The 14,261-nt window shown below is 45.1% G+C and overlaps 8 protein-coding genes across 8 annotated transcripts; 2 read left to right on the top strand and 6 right to left on the bottom strand. All coding sequences in view use genetic code 12, as the record gives it.

Moving 5' to 3' along the window:
- Positions 1-459: 459 nt before the first annotated feature.
- Positions 460-1,278, bottom strand: CJI96_0000938 (uncharacterized protein; the record flags this gene model as incomplete). Its single annotated transcript, XM_029032298.2, has 1 exon — positions 460-1,278. One exon carries the CDS (start codon positions 1,276-1,278, stop codon positions 460-462), a length of 819 nt encoding a protein of 272 aa, XP_028892613.2.
- A 2,054-nt stretch (positions 1,279-3,332) lies between these two features.
- CJI96_0000937 (ribosomal protein P1 beta) lies at positions 3,333-3,671 on the bottom strand (the record flags this gene model as incomplete). Its single annotated transcript, XM_029032297.2, has 1 exon — positions 3,333-3,671. The coding sequence occupies one exon, from the start codon at positions 3,669-3,671 to the stop codon at positions 3,333-3,335; it is 339 nt and encodes a 112-aa protein (XP_028892612.2).
- A 1,339-nt stretch (positions 3,672-5,010) lies between these two features.
- CJI96_0000936 (rhomboid protease PCP1) lies at positions 5,011-5,823 on the top strand (the record flags this gene model as incomplete). The annotated part of the gene is made up of 1 exon (XM_029032296.2): positions 5,011-5,823. The coding sequence occupies one exon, from the start codon at positions 5,011-5,013 to the stop codon at positions 5,821-5,823; it is 813 nt and encodes a 270-aa protein (XP_028892611.2).
- A 50-nt stretch (positions 5,824-5,873) lies between these two features.
- CJI96_0000935 (uncharacterized protein) lies at positions 5,874-6,503 on the bottom strand (the record flags this gene model as incomplete). The annotated part of the gene is made up of 1 exon (XM_029032295.1): positions 5,874-6,503. The coding sequence occupies one exon, from the start codon at positions 6,501-6,503 to the stop codon at positions 5,874-5,876; it is 630 nt and encodes a 209-aa protein (XP_028892610.1).
- Positions 6,504-7,171: 668 nt separating this feature from the next.
- CJI96_0000934 (uncharacterized protein) lies at positions 7,172-9,609 on the top strand (the record flags this gene model as incomplete). The annotated part of the gene is made up of 2 exons (XM_054702035.1): positions 7,172-9,474; positions 9,516-9,609. The coding sequence occupies 2 exons, from the start codon at positions 7,172-7,174 to the stop codon at positions 9,607-9,609; spliced, it is 2,397 nt and encodes a 798-aa protein (XP_054558010.1).
- Positions 9,610-9,654: 45 nt separating this feature from the next.
- CJI96_0000933 (uncharacterized protein) lies at positions 9,655-10,563 on the bottom strand (the record flags this gene model as incomplete). Its single annotated transcript, XM_029032293.2, has 1 exon — positions 9,655-10,563. One exon carries the CDS (start codon positions 10,561-10,563, stop codon positions 9,655-9,657), a length of 909 nt encoding a protein of 302 aa, XP_028892608.2.
- Positions 10,564-10,822: 259 nt separating this feature from the next.
- On the bottom strand, positions 10,823-12,859 carry CJI96_0000932 (uncharacterized protein; the record flags this gene model as incomplete). The annotated part of the gene is made up of 1 exon (XM_029032292.2): positions 10,823-12,859. One exon carries the CDS (start codon positions 12,857-12,859, stop codon positions 10,823-10,825), a length of 2,037 nt encoding a protein of 678 aa, XP_028892607.2.
- Positions 12,860-13,198: 339 nt separating this feature from the next.
- On the bottom strand, positions 13,199-14,098 carry RPS9B (40S ribosomal protein uS4; the record flags this gene model as incomplete). The annotated part of the gene is made up of 2 exons (XM_029032291.2): positions 13,199-13,761; positions 14,092-14,098. The coding sequence occupies 2 exons, from the start codon at positions 14,096-14,098 to the stop codon at positions 13,199-13,201; spliced, it is 570 nt and encodes a 189-aa protein (XP_028892606.1).
- Positions 14,099-14,261: the final 163 nt, after the last annotated feature.

Raw genomic sequence — 14,261 nt, 5'->3', positions numbered from 1 at the left:
CGAGCCGAAGTGCTGTCGCACTTTGACGTGGTGCATAGGAGCAGCGGCCGTATTGCTCGAAGCAGAAGTTGCACCTTTCAGCAAACAATCGGCACGTGAACAAGGCCGTCATGGGGAAGAAGCATGAAGAAGACGAATTTTCCCGACCGTACGGCTGGTGTCGGCTCGGTGAAGGAGACTGTAGAACACACACAATGAGGCAGTCAGGCTGCCTGCTGACTTTGCAGCGCATTCCAGCGGCCCAAATCGGCGCGCCAGCTGAAATCTGGGGTTCGAGCTAACAAGCATGCGAAATTTTGATGGTGGAACTACGTATTACGCTTAAGCATAATGTAACCGTGAATTGAAGCGAATGTTCTAATAAATAAATATGTATGGAGAAATGAAATGCTGTCGTGTCGTCGTCGTTGTTGCAGTGGTTGTCATAAGGTATCAATAGATATGCACCGGTGTAAGTGTCTAGAAGACGTGCTCTATCAGATACACGGCGTCGTGTCTCACATGGCTTGGAGAGTGAGGGTGGTGAGTCACCATCGTGGACGCAGGTAGATCCACCACGGGTCCTGTCTTCAACGATGGAAGGGGCTCCTCGTGCACCAAGTGCTCGTCACTGGTAGCAACGGTGACGTTAGCGTTAGCATTCGAGTTGGCAGAGGTGGTGTCTTCAATCTCAGAGTCCAGGTCAGACACCAGCGTCGATCTCGCCAACTCAGGCATATCCTCCTCAGCTTCCTCTTCAATGACCGATAGCGTTCTGTGAAGAGGCATTTCAAAGCTGCGCAAATCGGAAAGCTGCCTGTACGACAGGGAAGGCGTGAGGCGGTACTCTTCTTCCGCGTCTTCCTCTTCTTCGTCAGACAGGTAGTAGTAGTAGTCATCCGAGTCGGACTCGCTCTCATCCTCGTCAGAGCCCGAGTAGTACACGGCATTAGAGTTGTTGCCGGCGGCAGCCAGCTCAAAGTCGTCATAGTAGTCATCCTCGTCTGAGTCAGACGCAGAGTCGTAGTCGATCTCGTACTCGGTGATCGAGGGGCCAGCCACAGGCGCCACCTTGGGCTTCTCAGGCAAAGAAAATGAGACGCGTGGGGCACGGCTAGTAGCTGCTGCTGCTGTGGCCTTCTTCTTCTTCTCTGTCTCGACCGCAATGTGATCCATCAAGTTGTCCAACATGTTGGCCTGAAGCACCAACAGGCGGAGACTAGTTTTAGGGTTGGAGGCCTCTCGCGTAAGCTTCGACCTCACTTTGGAGGCAAGCACGTACAGTTCGGCAAAAGACATGGCTAGATAAGGTTCAATTGGTGAGGACGAAAAAAATCTAGGGAAGCTGAGGAGGAATCGCTGTCTTTATATATTTCTGGGGCACAGCTGATGACAAACGCTCCGACGGCGGGATGCAAGCTGCTGCAGTGCGTCAATGCGCACACGGACAAAACGTTGGCCCTGGAAGCAGGGTTTGTGTTCCACCCGTCGGGTGTATGCCTGCACGAATGAGACAGGATTTGTCATAGCAGAGGTTTTGAGAAGAAGGGTACCAGTCAGGAGAATTGTAGTCGAAAGAGGAGATTGAAGAATTGAGTAGCTGCGTCAATGAGTCACACAGTTGCAAAGTCTTTTCAGAATAATTTCTCTTTTTTTTCGACCTTTTCCTTCTGGCTGCTCGTAAAGCTAAATCCTCGTTCCAGGTGGTTCGGCCCGGCTAGGCTCGCTGCCGCGGCAGTAACTTTTTTTTTTGTTTTTTTCCTGCCATGACTCTTGCCGGAGAAAACGGAGCCTCCGCTTCCAGTACTGATTAACTCATGCCCCACGAACCCCCCAACTGTGGTTCCCACTTGATTTCGTTAATCAGACCATTAAACAATATTCGACTCAGTTCATTTTTTTTTATGGTCTTACTTTATACTCTCCATTCCTGAATAGTACTGTGGCGGTGGGCCGAGTATTGTGTGTTCCGCCAAGCTCTCTTGTGTTCTTAACTGTGTTCTGCTCAGGCTCGGGCTCTGGGCAGTAGGGTCGCTTCTCATGGGCCTGGTAAGTTGCACAGAGCGCTAAAAAAACCTCGGCGAGATAAAACCGCTCCTTAGGCCTGCCGCGCTAATTTTTTTCTCCCTGGAAGAAGAGCAATTCGCGGCAGCGAGAATTAAAACCTGGGGGCAGGAATGCGACGTAATGGTTGCAAAAAGTGCTCGAGTAATGTCTTCTACCCCGGCTGCCTCAGGGCACCGGTGCTTCGCCTCAAATTCTAGGATCTCTGTGGGAAACGCTACAAGACCTTGGCTTCTTAGCCTGGGTATTTTTGAGGTTGCGGTTTTCGTTGCCAGTGTGGATCTGACGTCTTGCCTGATGCGTATGCGATCCATATCTTTTTCGCAACCGTTGCTCGGATCTAGAAACTAGCAACACTTGCCACATATAGTACACGACCGGCTATCTGGACGCCTGGCTCCAACTTTTACCGCTCTACACCGGCCCGATTTCTGTTGACTGGTGGCTAGTGAAGTAAGAAGTCAAAGGTGCGAGTGAACGAGTGAACGAGTGAACCTTTCTTCAACAAGTCTAGAAAAGAGTTCTGGTAAGTGGGTGGGTGCTTTTCATATCCTCGTTCTACTGTGATCTGTGCTCATTGTTGCTCCACAATATCACCTCTTTTCTCCATCGGCTAGTTCGCTCGTGGAGATGGATCTCCGCTGCTAATTTCGTCTCTTCTGCACACGTCGCCCTGGTATAGAAAACAGAAGGACGCTTGCGTTCCTATACTGTGTGATAAGAGCCGTTGCCGGGATCTCGAGCCATGTTTCCCACATTGTGCCATTTCTCGAAGCACGAGAGTTTACGTCGACGGCAATGCATTCATCCATCGTAGCTTGGGGTATGGCTGAAGGCTAGATTGAGGATTTGTCGGATGAGGAATCCTTGGTGTAGGCATTCCGTACACTTGCTGAGTTATTTTGCAGCCATTAAGCTTGTTATTCATTCGTTAAGTAGTAAACGAAGAAACAATTAGAGGCCTAGTTTGCTTTTAGTTAAGAGTCTTTTGATGAAAACGAGGATCCAAGCTTACACTTGGGGTCAAACAGAGACTAGAGATGACCAAGCTACACCATTAGCAATCGGCAACCAACTGTTTACTAGATAGTGGTATTAACGATATCTACAATCTGATCATTGTGTCAAAACCGCAAATTCATCCAATGTGTGTGGCCCGAGTTGGCTGCAAATCCAAGCGAATACCTTCGCTTACAGACTCTTCTTCACTGACGATGGACACAACCTCTTTCTACAAATCAAAGTTCTATGCTTGATGTATTAATGGTATGGAATGTGGAATAACTCGCTTAGTCGAACAAACCGAAGCCCATGTCCTCATCAGACTCCTCAGCAGCCTCTTCCTCCTTCTCCTCGGCAGCAGCCTCTGGAGCAGCACCGCCAGCAGCAGCACCGCCAGCAGCAGCACCGCCAGCAGCAGCACCACCAGATGGGGCGGCAGCGGCCATGGAGAAGAGCAAGTCCTTCAAGTCCTTACCTTCCAAGGCCTTAGCGAAGATGTCGGCCCAGACGTTGTCGACGGAGGCACCGGCAGCCTTGGTGACGGACAACAAGTTGTCGGCGGAGATCTCAACACCAGCGTCGGCCAAGATAAGGGCGGCGTACGAAACAGAAGCTTCAGCAGACATTATATATGGATGATGATAAGTTGGTGGACATTTTTTTCAAAAATTTGATTGTGTTGGTGCGGATCCTGCGATCACGTGCGCGCAGATTTCGTGGAGGGTCCAAGCCCTAGCGTTGCCCGTTGTCTCTGAGAAATGTGCGGCTAAAACTTACGAGTGTCCTGCGTCGGAGAAGATCCCAATCGGTCATACTATGAATCATCATTATTAAGCCTGCTCAGTAAGCTGCATCATGTCATCAGCCGTCTGAGTCAGAACCTGGGGAAATTATTCCACTTTCTATTTGCCACCCAATATCCCGAAGCCTCCAAAGGCCATTTCATCAATTGGAACTAGACAAGTTTAGAAACGACAATCAACTATTCAAATACCTTGACTGTCTGCTAAATGCCTTTAGAGCTATGTTTAGAGGGACTTTTTAATGTGATTTCGAATGAAGAGTGCATTCTACGAAGAAGGCTCAAACACGTGGTCTCACTTATTGCATAAAAACGTGAATTTTACTTTGTAAATTTTTTATGCTCATGCAAATTCTCCACATCTCCTTTGCAGAGCGTTTGCAGCAGTTTACTCAGAGGCAAGTCTGCGTGAGAAAATTATTAGGAAGATGGCGCGAAAGACTGACAGTATTAGATTTGGACTGAAACGATCTAGTAGCCACCTCACGACGACCCTAGTAGTCATTGCTTGCAACGCACAATTTGAAGGATTAGTGGGTTTTGGCCTCTTTAAAGTTACCTCCAGATTGTCTATAGGTAGAATTGAATATTCTCGCTGAGAATATTAATATTTGGCCGAATCTTACTTAGCTCCCGCTACAATGAATTCAATATACTCGCAAGTGCTTTAAGGTAGCTCACGTGTTTTCTGTTCTAAATCCTTTGCCAATACGATTCGGAATCACTAAGGCTCTTTTAAAAGATGTAATTTCTAGTTCTCTATTGAACCTTCTTCTTGTCAAAGTAATGGCTGCAAATCGCTATGGCTGTAACTAGCTGACCTATGTGCGAAATAGCCTCAGACATCTGCTATCCTCTCTTTCTTCAGGAAGAATAACGTGGTTGTGGTGAGAATATGTAAGTATTTACAAGACGGTATGCTGGCCACATATTGATAGTTTGCGGAACTCATCGTCATAGTCGTGTCCTTCGAATTCAGTATTCGTTAAACCGCCTGGTTGTGCCTTGTGCAGGTTTGAACGTTTGGGAGCACTATCAGTAGTCGCCTCTATACATTGCATCCTACCAAGTACAATCAACCTATGATCAGTATACCTCGAACACTTTTCAGCATCGGCAGCCGAAATGCTTTTTCTCTGAATGTTGGCTTAAAGGCTCGCCCAATGAAGCTATTTTCTCCTACGTCATTGCTACAACTCAGAGGTTATAGGCCTCCACCAAGGTTCCATCAGTTTCAACCTAGAAACTTGCGCCACCGCTTCAACAACATCAGATGGGGAGAGTTGGTGTACCCTGCCTTGTTTACTGGTGCTTTTTGTGCAATAACTCCTTATATTTTACCTTATATTGTGGATTCCATCCCAGCTCTCAAGCGCAATCCCTCACTTGTTACGATCCCCATTATTGGTATCAACGTGGGAATTTTCTTTGCTCATAGACTGCCTCGATTATTGCCCTTATTGAGAAAATACTTCCTTCTCGTCAATGCTCGTCCTTTTAGCGTTTGGTCTATGTTGGGTTCTGGTTTCTCCCATCAAAGCTTCACCCACTTGTTCTTCAACATGTTCTGTTTCCAGTCATTTGCTCCAGCTCTTTGCGGTGTGCTCGGGCCATCTACTTTCCTTCTGGTTTACTTGGGCTCAATCGTTTGTTCATCGTTTGCCTCCCTCGCTTTCCGGACAATCTCCCTGAGCCTGGTTATTCTTTCCTTGGGTGCCTCAGGCGGTATCTTCGGCATCCTTGGTGTGTTCTCATATCTATTCCCCAACGCTGGTGTTGCCCTCTTCTTCATTCCTGTTCCTGGCGGTGCCTGGATGCTTTTCTTGGCATCATTTGCCTTCAACGTGGCTGGCTTGTTCTATCGTGGACCATTCGATTTTGCAGCACATATTGGGGGTAGTGTGGCAGGAATTTACTATGGCTGGAGAGCTAATGAAGAAAGGAAGAAACGCAGGCGTAGAAGAATTGTCTTTTGATAAACGCTCGATTTATACATAATTTTATTGTAAATATTATACACAAGATTTCATGCAAAGGATACGGACTTCTTCTTCTTCCTAGGTTCCTGCTCCTCATTTTCATCTTCTTCGTTATACTCTGCTCTCTTGGCAGCCCTGGCATTTTTTCGCCTAGCTGCTCTCGCTAGATTCGACTTGTTTTTGATCTCAGCTTTCTTGTCATTCAATTTATTCGCCTTTTCTTGTTCCTTTCTCTCTATTTCAGCTCTCTTCAATTCTCTGATTTCCTCCAATCGCCTGGCCTTCTCCAATTTGGATTCATTCACCTGATCGTGTTTATCATTAATGGACTTGACCAAACGATTCAACATTAGACTATCATGGTCATCAACGAACTTCTTTCCTTTCTTGCCTTTCTTAGGCTTGACACCTGGGACAATAGCTCTGTTAAGTGTAGGAATGTTCAATTCCTCTTCCCTGTACTCCTTGCCATTTCGAGCACCGTAAAGTCTTATCTTTGCCTCTCTTTTCTTTATCGCCTGTTTGCTAGGCTTCTTGACCTTTGACTTCGGCGTTAACTTGGGTTGGTCAGCTAATAGATTTCTGGCTTGAGAGTCAGAGAACACCTCGCTCTCCACCGTCTTTGCGAGATTTGCTTTACCCCTCCTCTTTTCAGCTTGTTTCTGGCGGGCCCCCATCAGTTTCTAGTAGTAATAATGCTCTATGTAGTGAAAAGTGTTATCGCATCTCATCGAGTAGGTAGATCAACTTACATGTGCAGTACGCAGCACCTAGTCTTACAGCGACTCCCTTTCATATATCCTATGTCTAAAATAATAAAGAGATGATTGGGTTGAAAGAGGCGAATATATACATATCACATATTTGTCAACAACATCTCCAGTCTCCCCTATACTACTATGTAGCCGATCGTAGCTGTGCACATTTATGTAACTTGATCAAGACTAAAATTTGGTTACGAGAACGTTATATATGAAAAAAGTTAAAGTCGTTTGATTTTATTATTCAAGTGCCTAAAGTTATTATCATTTAATGTCGAGTGAAGTTTGCCAGTGATGACTGCGTCTGTTCTCAGATTGGCTGCAAAAAAGCCAACCTTCTGAGGAAACAATAAATATCATTTTAGATTTGGAAGAGACAAGAATGTTGAATCGAAGCTTCTCTAAAAACCTAATTGAATAAGCATAACTCGATTAAAGAGAAAAATTCAAGCAATTTGTCTCTTATCTCACAGGCAGAAGCTTCACCCGCAGCGTTTCCTCTCGGTGATTTCCGCATTCGCATCGCACTTATCATATATTGTCCCCACACATGGCTCCTACCAAAAGACAGTAGTAGCGCACATATGGAGGTCAAATTCAACTGGGATGCGCTCCCGTCCACAAAGCTTGAGGCGTCCCGATTGCTGACTCCCTTGGGTTGTCTAATTCGAAAGAACTCGGCGAAGGTTCCCACTTTGACCTCATTTCCAACCAAGTGCTCAAACTGTGGAGCCTTCACTAGCATCTATACGAAATATTACACAACGTCTGATACAATTTTTTGCCCCTTTTGCCAGTCGAACTCGAAATTGGAGACAGGCACTTATCCACAAGAAATTGACTTCCAAAGTATTGGTGAGTCAGATGACACTTTCGACTACGTCTTGCCTACTGACATAGCTCAGCCAATTGTTTCTCGTGGCCCTGTTGTTCTTTTCGTCGTTGACACTTATCAGCATGTCGAGTGTCCAAAGGAGATGGCAGCATTGAAGAAAAGGTTGATAGAATGCATCCTGGAAATCCCGCCAGAAACACCTGTTGGACTAATCACTTTTAATCGAGATGTCACTCTTCACCTGAAGATTTCGGACATTGATATTTCGGTTGACGACTTCCCCCTGACAAGCGATCTTAATGACATTCTCGGTAACAAACCTATGCTAGCGCACATTCTTCTAAAAATTGCCAACAACTCGAAAAATAATATTTGGAAGGGGCAAAACCTCTTGCAGTCTGGTTATTTCTTTAGCCCCTCAGAATTGATCCAAAGGGTTAATGAATTATCTTCGATGCCAACGCGAAGCTTTAAGTCTGAGCGTGCCTCTGGATTAGCTTTACTAGTTGCATCGTTGTTGCTTCTGTCAGCTTCTTCTTCATCACTTCTAGGAAAAGTTATGTTCTTTTCTTCAGGACCATGTACGATCGGGCCTGGCTTGGTCGTAAAATCAGCCGAGAACATTAGAACTCACGATGATATTGCTAACATGAAAGCCAGACACTTCGCAGATTCTTCCAAATTCTACAGGGCACTCTCATACGTTGCATGCGGCTACACTTTGAGCCAAGCTAATGACGCCGCCTTTTCCTTAAATGTATCACTTACAGACTTTGCTGTGAAGCCGTCTGCTCCAAAGTTTTCAATAAACTTATTCTTTGGCGCCCTAGATCAAGTGGGTCTATACGAAATGAGCCCTATGTCATCAGGAACTGGTGGTTCAATCATTTTTAGCGACTCTTTTGAAAGCCATTCATTTGGGAGCAAACTAATGGCAATCACACCTACATTATCAGATCAGGATAATTGCATAACGGTGATGACATCTACTGGATTAAAAGTTTCCTACTCACTCAACTATGGTACTCCCTATCAATCGTCATATCAATACGGAAATGCATCGAATTTTCACCATCAAAGAATTTCTGATACCATCACAGGTTTTGAATCTCTGTTGCGCAAGCGCTACTTCACAAATAGATGGTATCTAGGTGACCTTAGAGATTCAGTCAGCTGTGTGCTATTTGAGGTGGATCCTCTTGCATTGAACGGAAAGGACGTATACATTCAATTTCAACTAGAATGGTGGAGTCATGAGTTACAGAAAAGAGTCATTCGTTCTTCTACTCTTAGAAAACAAACTACTTTGAGTACCTTTCTTGGGAAAGTTGGTGAATTCAGTAAAATAACCAAAAAGGTCAGTGAGTCCGCAAGGCATAAAGCGTTGCTTTCCAGCTTCAATCCTGACACGTGGATCACGATATTAACGAGACTCCTCATCAATAAGATTGATACAACGCTTGGCTTTGAGTCCTTTGAGGAGGTGATTGATATAATGGACAGCACTCTCATCAGGATCACGAACCTTTTTGGCAACATACAAAAGGAAGCATCTGTTTCGGAAAACCCATTTGAGAAATTGAAAACTCTCTATCTGATTGATGAACATTTCAAAAGCTTGCCTATTTATGGGTACTATCTAAGAAGAAATCCTCAGCTTGTCTCAATTTTCAACAGCTCGCCTGATGAAACAGCGTATTTTCACCATATTTTTATGGGTTTCGGGGTTGAAGAATCCTGTATTTTTATTCAACCGAAGTTGTATGAAGTTTGCGGAAGGGCCTTATCTCCAAGACCTCTTTTGACTACTTCAATTCAAAGTAAGGATGATGGTATATTCTACGTTTTGGATACCTATCACACCATCATCATATATTTGCATTGCAACAAGAACAAGCTACGGCTTCACAGCTCAGACAACGACGACATCATTTATGGACGGAAATTAGAAAAAATCAATCGCATACTTGACATTGTGGAGTCTGAGCTCACCACGTCGCGTACTTTTGTACCCAAGCTTGTCTTGACCCAGACCGGTCATTCTCAGGCAAGGTTCTTGTTATCACGACTTCTGCCCCCAAACAACATTTTAGTGGATGGAAAGAAGACAAAGAGGAGATGGTGGCAACGAGAGAAACTCCAGAAGCAAATAACGAAAGAGGATATCAGCTCGGAGAAGTATCTTGAGGAGGTTTTGACGCGTGCTCATTCATTCAAGATACAAGACGACTTTTAGAACGTCTCAGTTATATACTTTACTACAGTCTTTGCAATATCGTCAGCGGCACCTTCTTCCGATAATGGGCCACCTCCCTTATGATCAGCACCTTTGACAACTTTACTGTAAGCACTCCACAACTTAGCAGGGGTATTTCTCTTCCAGTGCTCTAGCAACGCCTGGCGATCAACGGTTGGAGGAATAAACTCATCCTTCTCACCTACCAAGACAAGAATAGGCAGCTGAATCTTGGCAAATGTTTGCTTGTAGTCGTCGTCCTCGAGATACGAGGAGAAGTAGTCATCATCTGTTCTTCTAGCATTCAACGAGTAGAATCTGTATGCCGAAACTGGCACACCAAAAGATGCCTTTCTTGCCTCCTCTGAAGCCAATTCCTCGCCTCTTCCTTCATCTATAAGTTTCTTGGCCTCCTCTAAGAGCTTCGGCATCTCCTTGACATTGTGGAAGTACTCCGAGGCTTCCGTATCCGATACTGGCGCCTGCAAGATACCACCGTCTAATCTCAGGATTTCTTCGAAGTCCTCTTGAAATGTGTACTTGGAAAGGTACTCCAAAGTGTCCTGACACCCAGTTGAGTGGCCCATAAGCACGACCTTCGAGTCTTTAGATCCTCTTTCTGTTCTAAGGTACTTCACGAGTTGACCCAACTCACGGACATCTCGCTTCAAACTGCCCGTGCCGCAACCAATATATGACGAGGAAATCAATGTTTCCACCACAGCCCATTTACCTTCTAATTGAGTGTTGAAGTAGTCGGCTATCAACGGAATGTACTTGGTGCAAAGGAGCCCGTCTCCCAAACCGCCTATGAAAATGAGGAAGTTTTGCGGCGTTCCGTCTGAGGCGTACTCAATTGCAGGCAAGTTGGTTTTATATTGGAAGATATTGACAGAAAAAGACATTATGGGAGTAATTTCGGAGTTTTGGTGGGATGAAGACGGATATATAGGATGTGAGCGGCTGGAAGGAATTTGCGGATAAGCCACACCATGGACCTAACCGAGAGCGGTATCCTAAGGTGCCTTTAGAGGCAGGAGATGGGTAGTATATATCCGGAGACCACGAAATGGGTATTTAGTAGATTGGCTCAATTGAAATCTACGAGTCATTGTCAAAGTTAGGGATATTATTACACGTCTGAGGAACAGGTTTATGCATCAATTATGCTCGATTGCCTGGCTCAAATCCAGCGCCGACATCGGCAGACCCTCCGGTGCTTTGATTAAGTCCAACCTCAGGTATCATTTTAGTGCTTATGTTCATGGAATGGATAGTGGTGAACATGACTAAAAAGTGAAGGAATACACAGTAAGCCAAGAAGAGCATCCTAGTTGTCCTTGTGGCCAAGATACTTCGAGTAATCAGAATAAAAATTCTTTCGAGCGGTGAGAGCCTTGCACTAATTCGTTCTTGCTCTCTCATTCTGAATCGTTCGATTGGGTGCAATTTAGACTCGTACTCAGTCTGGTATGCGTTTTGCTCGAGATCCACCGATGCATTGGGTTTTGGTGTGAAGAAGCGGCGCAGTGAGCTGCCAGCACTTTCCACACCCTGGTCAATCTCGCCTTTCTTGAGCTGAGCTACATACCTCGACTTTTCGTAGAGATCCTCATTGTCGCTTTTCAATGCACGATTTTGTCTCTTCAACTCGTTGACCAAATTGATTTGGCGCCTGAGTTCGTCCTCGAGCTCTTTGTTCTTATCTCTGAAACGATCTCTTTGCTTGGTGACAATAGGTAGAATGGAGTTTTCCTCATTAGAGTTTGGGTTTCCTACTGGGCCAAGTCGTGTGTTCTTCGTCATTCTCGTCATTCCCGACATCATGCTAGCGGTGTCGTTGATGTGGGAACTTGAAGAGTCTTGCATGAGTGCTAAGTCATTCTCAAGCTTGGAGTTGAGCTGGTTGAGTCTGGCATTCTCCTCTGTAATATTTTCAATTTGTCCTTGCAACTGATCCACTTGAGCTACTAACCCATCATGCTCAGCTCTGAAATTTGCAAGCTCTGTGGTCATAGCCTTGTTCTTCTCGATAAGTAAAGCATCTATTTGTTTAGCCTCATCGGGTGCGTCATCTGTTCCCTCCTGAACGCTATCACCAAATTCTATCTGACGTAATAGTTTTAGCTCGTGTTTTATCTCATCGTAGTCACTGGTTCTCTCTAATTTTTCTTTCAAGTGCTTGATCTCATCTGATGCATGCTGTAGGTCTCTTGCTAGCTGCGTTACCTTCAATGCGTTCTCTTCAGTGGTCTGAGATACTCTCGACTTCACCTGGTTCAAGTTAGCCATTAAGAGAGCGTTTTCACTTTCCAAATCAGCCACTCTCTTCTGAAATTCTGCTTTCATAGCCGTGTTGGTTGCATCGTTCAGAGCAACGCTCAACTCTTGGCGTAAGCTTTCATTTCTTTTCTCGAGATCCAAAACCCGCTTTTTCCACATCTCCGCATCACGATTTGCCATGTCCAACTCCACCAAAGTCGATGCTGCGTCTTGACCGGTGACTGAGTCATTGCCACCATTATTGAGCTGTTTATTATGCGAGCTTAATTGAAGTTTCGTAACTTCCATGGTGGTTTTAAGCTCCTCAATAGTAAGCTTGTACGATGCAATCTGCTCCTGGTGCTGCTTCTCCTTATTGGCCCAGTTAGTTTCTTTTTCTTGCATCAAGGATTGAAGCTCGTCCTCTTTAACTTTTAGTTTGGTACTTAGAAGCGCTGCCAGTTCTTGCTCACTTTGTAGTAAGCGCTGCTTCAACACCTCATAATCAGCCTTCTTCGCCAACTCCTCTTTAAGCTCAGTCACTTCTTGCTTCAATTGTCCCACCTCGTTCAGTTCACTCACAGCATCAAGGCAAAGCTCCAAAAGGGGTTTAGGATCGGGAGCCTCAGCGATAACTCTATAAAATCCAAAGAAGAAAGACTCAACTTTCTTCTGTTTCGAGTGCATGCTGTCGATTTCATTCTGGTACAATTTGAGAAGGGGTTTCATCTCTGTGAGCTTGGCCTCATCTTCTAGCTTCTTAAACTCCTTTGTCTTGGACGCTAGGTTCTTTCGACTCGTTAAGGAGGCCTTTTGTTCTGACTTGAGCTCAATTCCTTGCTCGTCAAGTTTTCTCTGTAACGAGGGTAAGTCTATTTCTTTCCATGACTGAAGAGCATTATGAAACGCATTCTGCTTCGTCTGAGTAGTCTCTGCCATTGTACTGCCACAGATCACACCTCACATTAATTCTGCCGCGAGTACTTAGCCTTGAGCTGACTGCACATTTATGTATCCTGAGAACCACCATACTTAACGAAATATACGCTAGTGCCAGACACTTAGTTGAACTCAGCGTTGAAGACTTAAGTAACGAGGTTCATTTTGCTGGCCAACGACAAGTTGAAATTCTTGCGGTGCTGATAGCCTCAGTCTCAACACACCAATTACTTCTAATAATCTACTGAGCACTGTTCAGTGCAATGTCTACCCAACCGACCTTTTTTTTTGGAAAAGTTTAACCAACTATTAGTACACTAATTAAGGAAAGCAAGACGCTTACTCCTCTTCCTCCTCGGCACCTTCAGCGTTCTTGTTCTGGTTTCTTCTCTTCACTCTACCAGGTCTGCCACCACCGTATGGGGAGTTAGGAGCAAAGTCAATGTGCTTCTGGGAGTCCAATCTCACCATGAAGGAAGGAACGTTGACAATCTGCTTACCAACGGCAATGTGTCTCTGGGTGATCAACACTCTGGCGTGGTGGATAGATCTGGCAAGACCCAACTTGAACACCTGGGTCTGCAATCTTCTCTCCAAGAAGTCCTCTGGTCTCAAGGCCAAGACGTAATCCAACTTCATCTTGTCCTCTGGCAAGACACCGACTCTCACCAATCTTCTGATCAAAGCGTTACCTTCGAACAATCTCTTCTCATCCTTGTCGTCTCTGGTCAACAAGTCACGAGCAGCTCTTCTGATCTTAGACAATTGGAAACCAATTCTGTAGATCTCTCTCTTGTTCTTGAGACCGTACTCACCAGCTAACTTCAACTCAGCATCCAAACGAGCAGACTCGTATGGCTGCTTTGGCACAGAGTAAACCTTGGAGTAAGTTCTTGGGGCACCTGGGTGTTAGTTTAGAGAAACGGCGATTAAAACTTCCGCCGGGCTACTACAATCAAAATCCACCACCTTTCGATTTTCGAAAAAGAGTTCTAAAAAGAAATCTCCTGGAAAAAAAAAAACGAAAGCTTGCAAAAGTCTTGCAAAAGTCCTGGAAGCTATTTGCTATCCCAGACTTTATGGCTAGGTGTAACTGAAGTGTCGGGGGTTCAGTTACGGGAGACATAAGTCGACTCCAATTTTGATTGTAGAGGGCCCGAAACCTCATAGACGCACCGAGTGCTGTCTATTAATGAAGTGTTGAAGCTTGAGTTGTAATTATCGAAACATACGAGGCATGTTGACTTAGTTCTGGGGATGAGAGGAAAAAAATTTAGAAAGAGGGAATGCCAGCATACTTATAGTGCGAAAAAAGATGGTGAAAAATTTACTTTGGTCGTGTGTGTCCCAAACGAGTCGATGGAGCCCACTTTTTTTTAGAGCTCTCCAGTCCTCACTTAAC

The sequence above is a fragment of the Candidozyma auris genome, chromosome 1, assembly GCF_003013715.1.
Source record: "Candidozyma auris chromosome 1, complete sequence".
NCBI classification, from domain to species: Eukaryota; Fungi; Ascomycota; class Pichiomycetes; order Serinales; family Metschnikowiaceae; genus Candidozyma; species Candidozyma auris.
The sequence above is the reverse complement of the archived record's forward strand: the minus strand, read 5'-3'. Positions and strand labels throughout refer to the sequence as shown.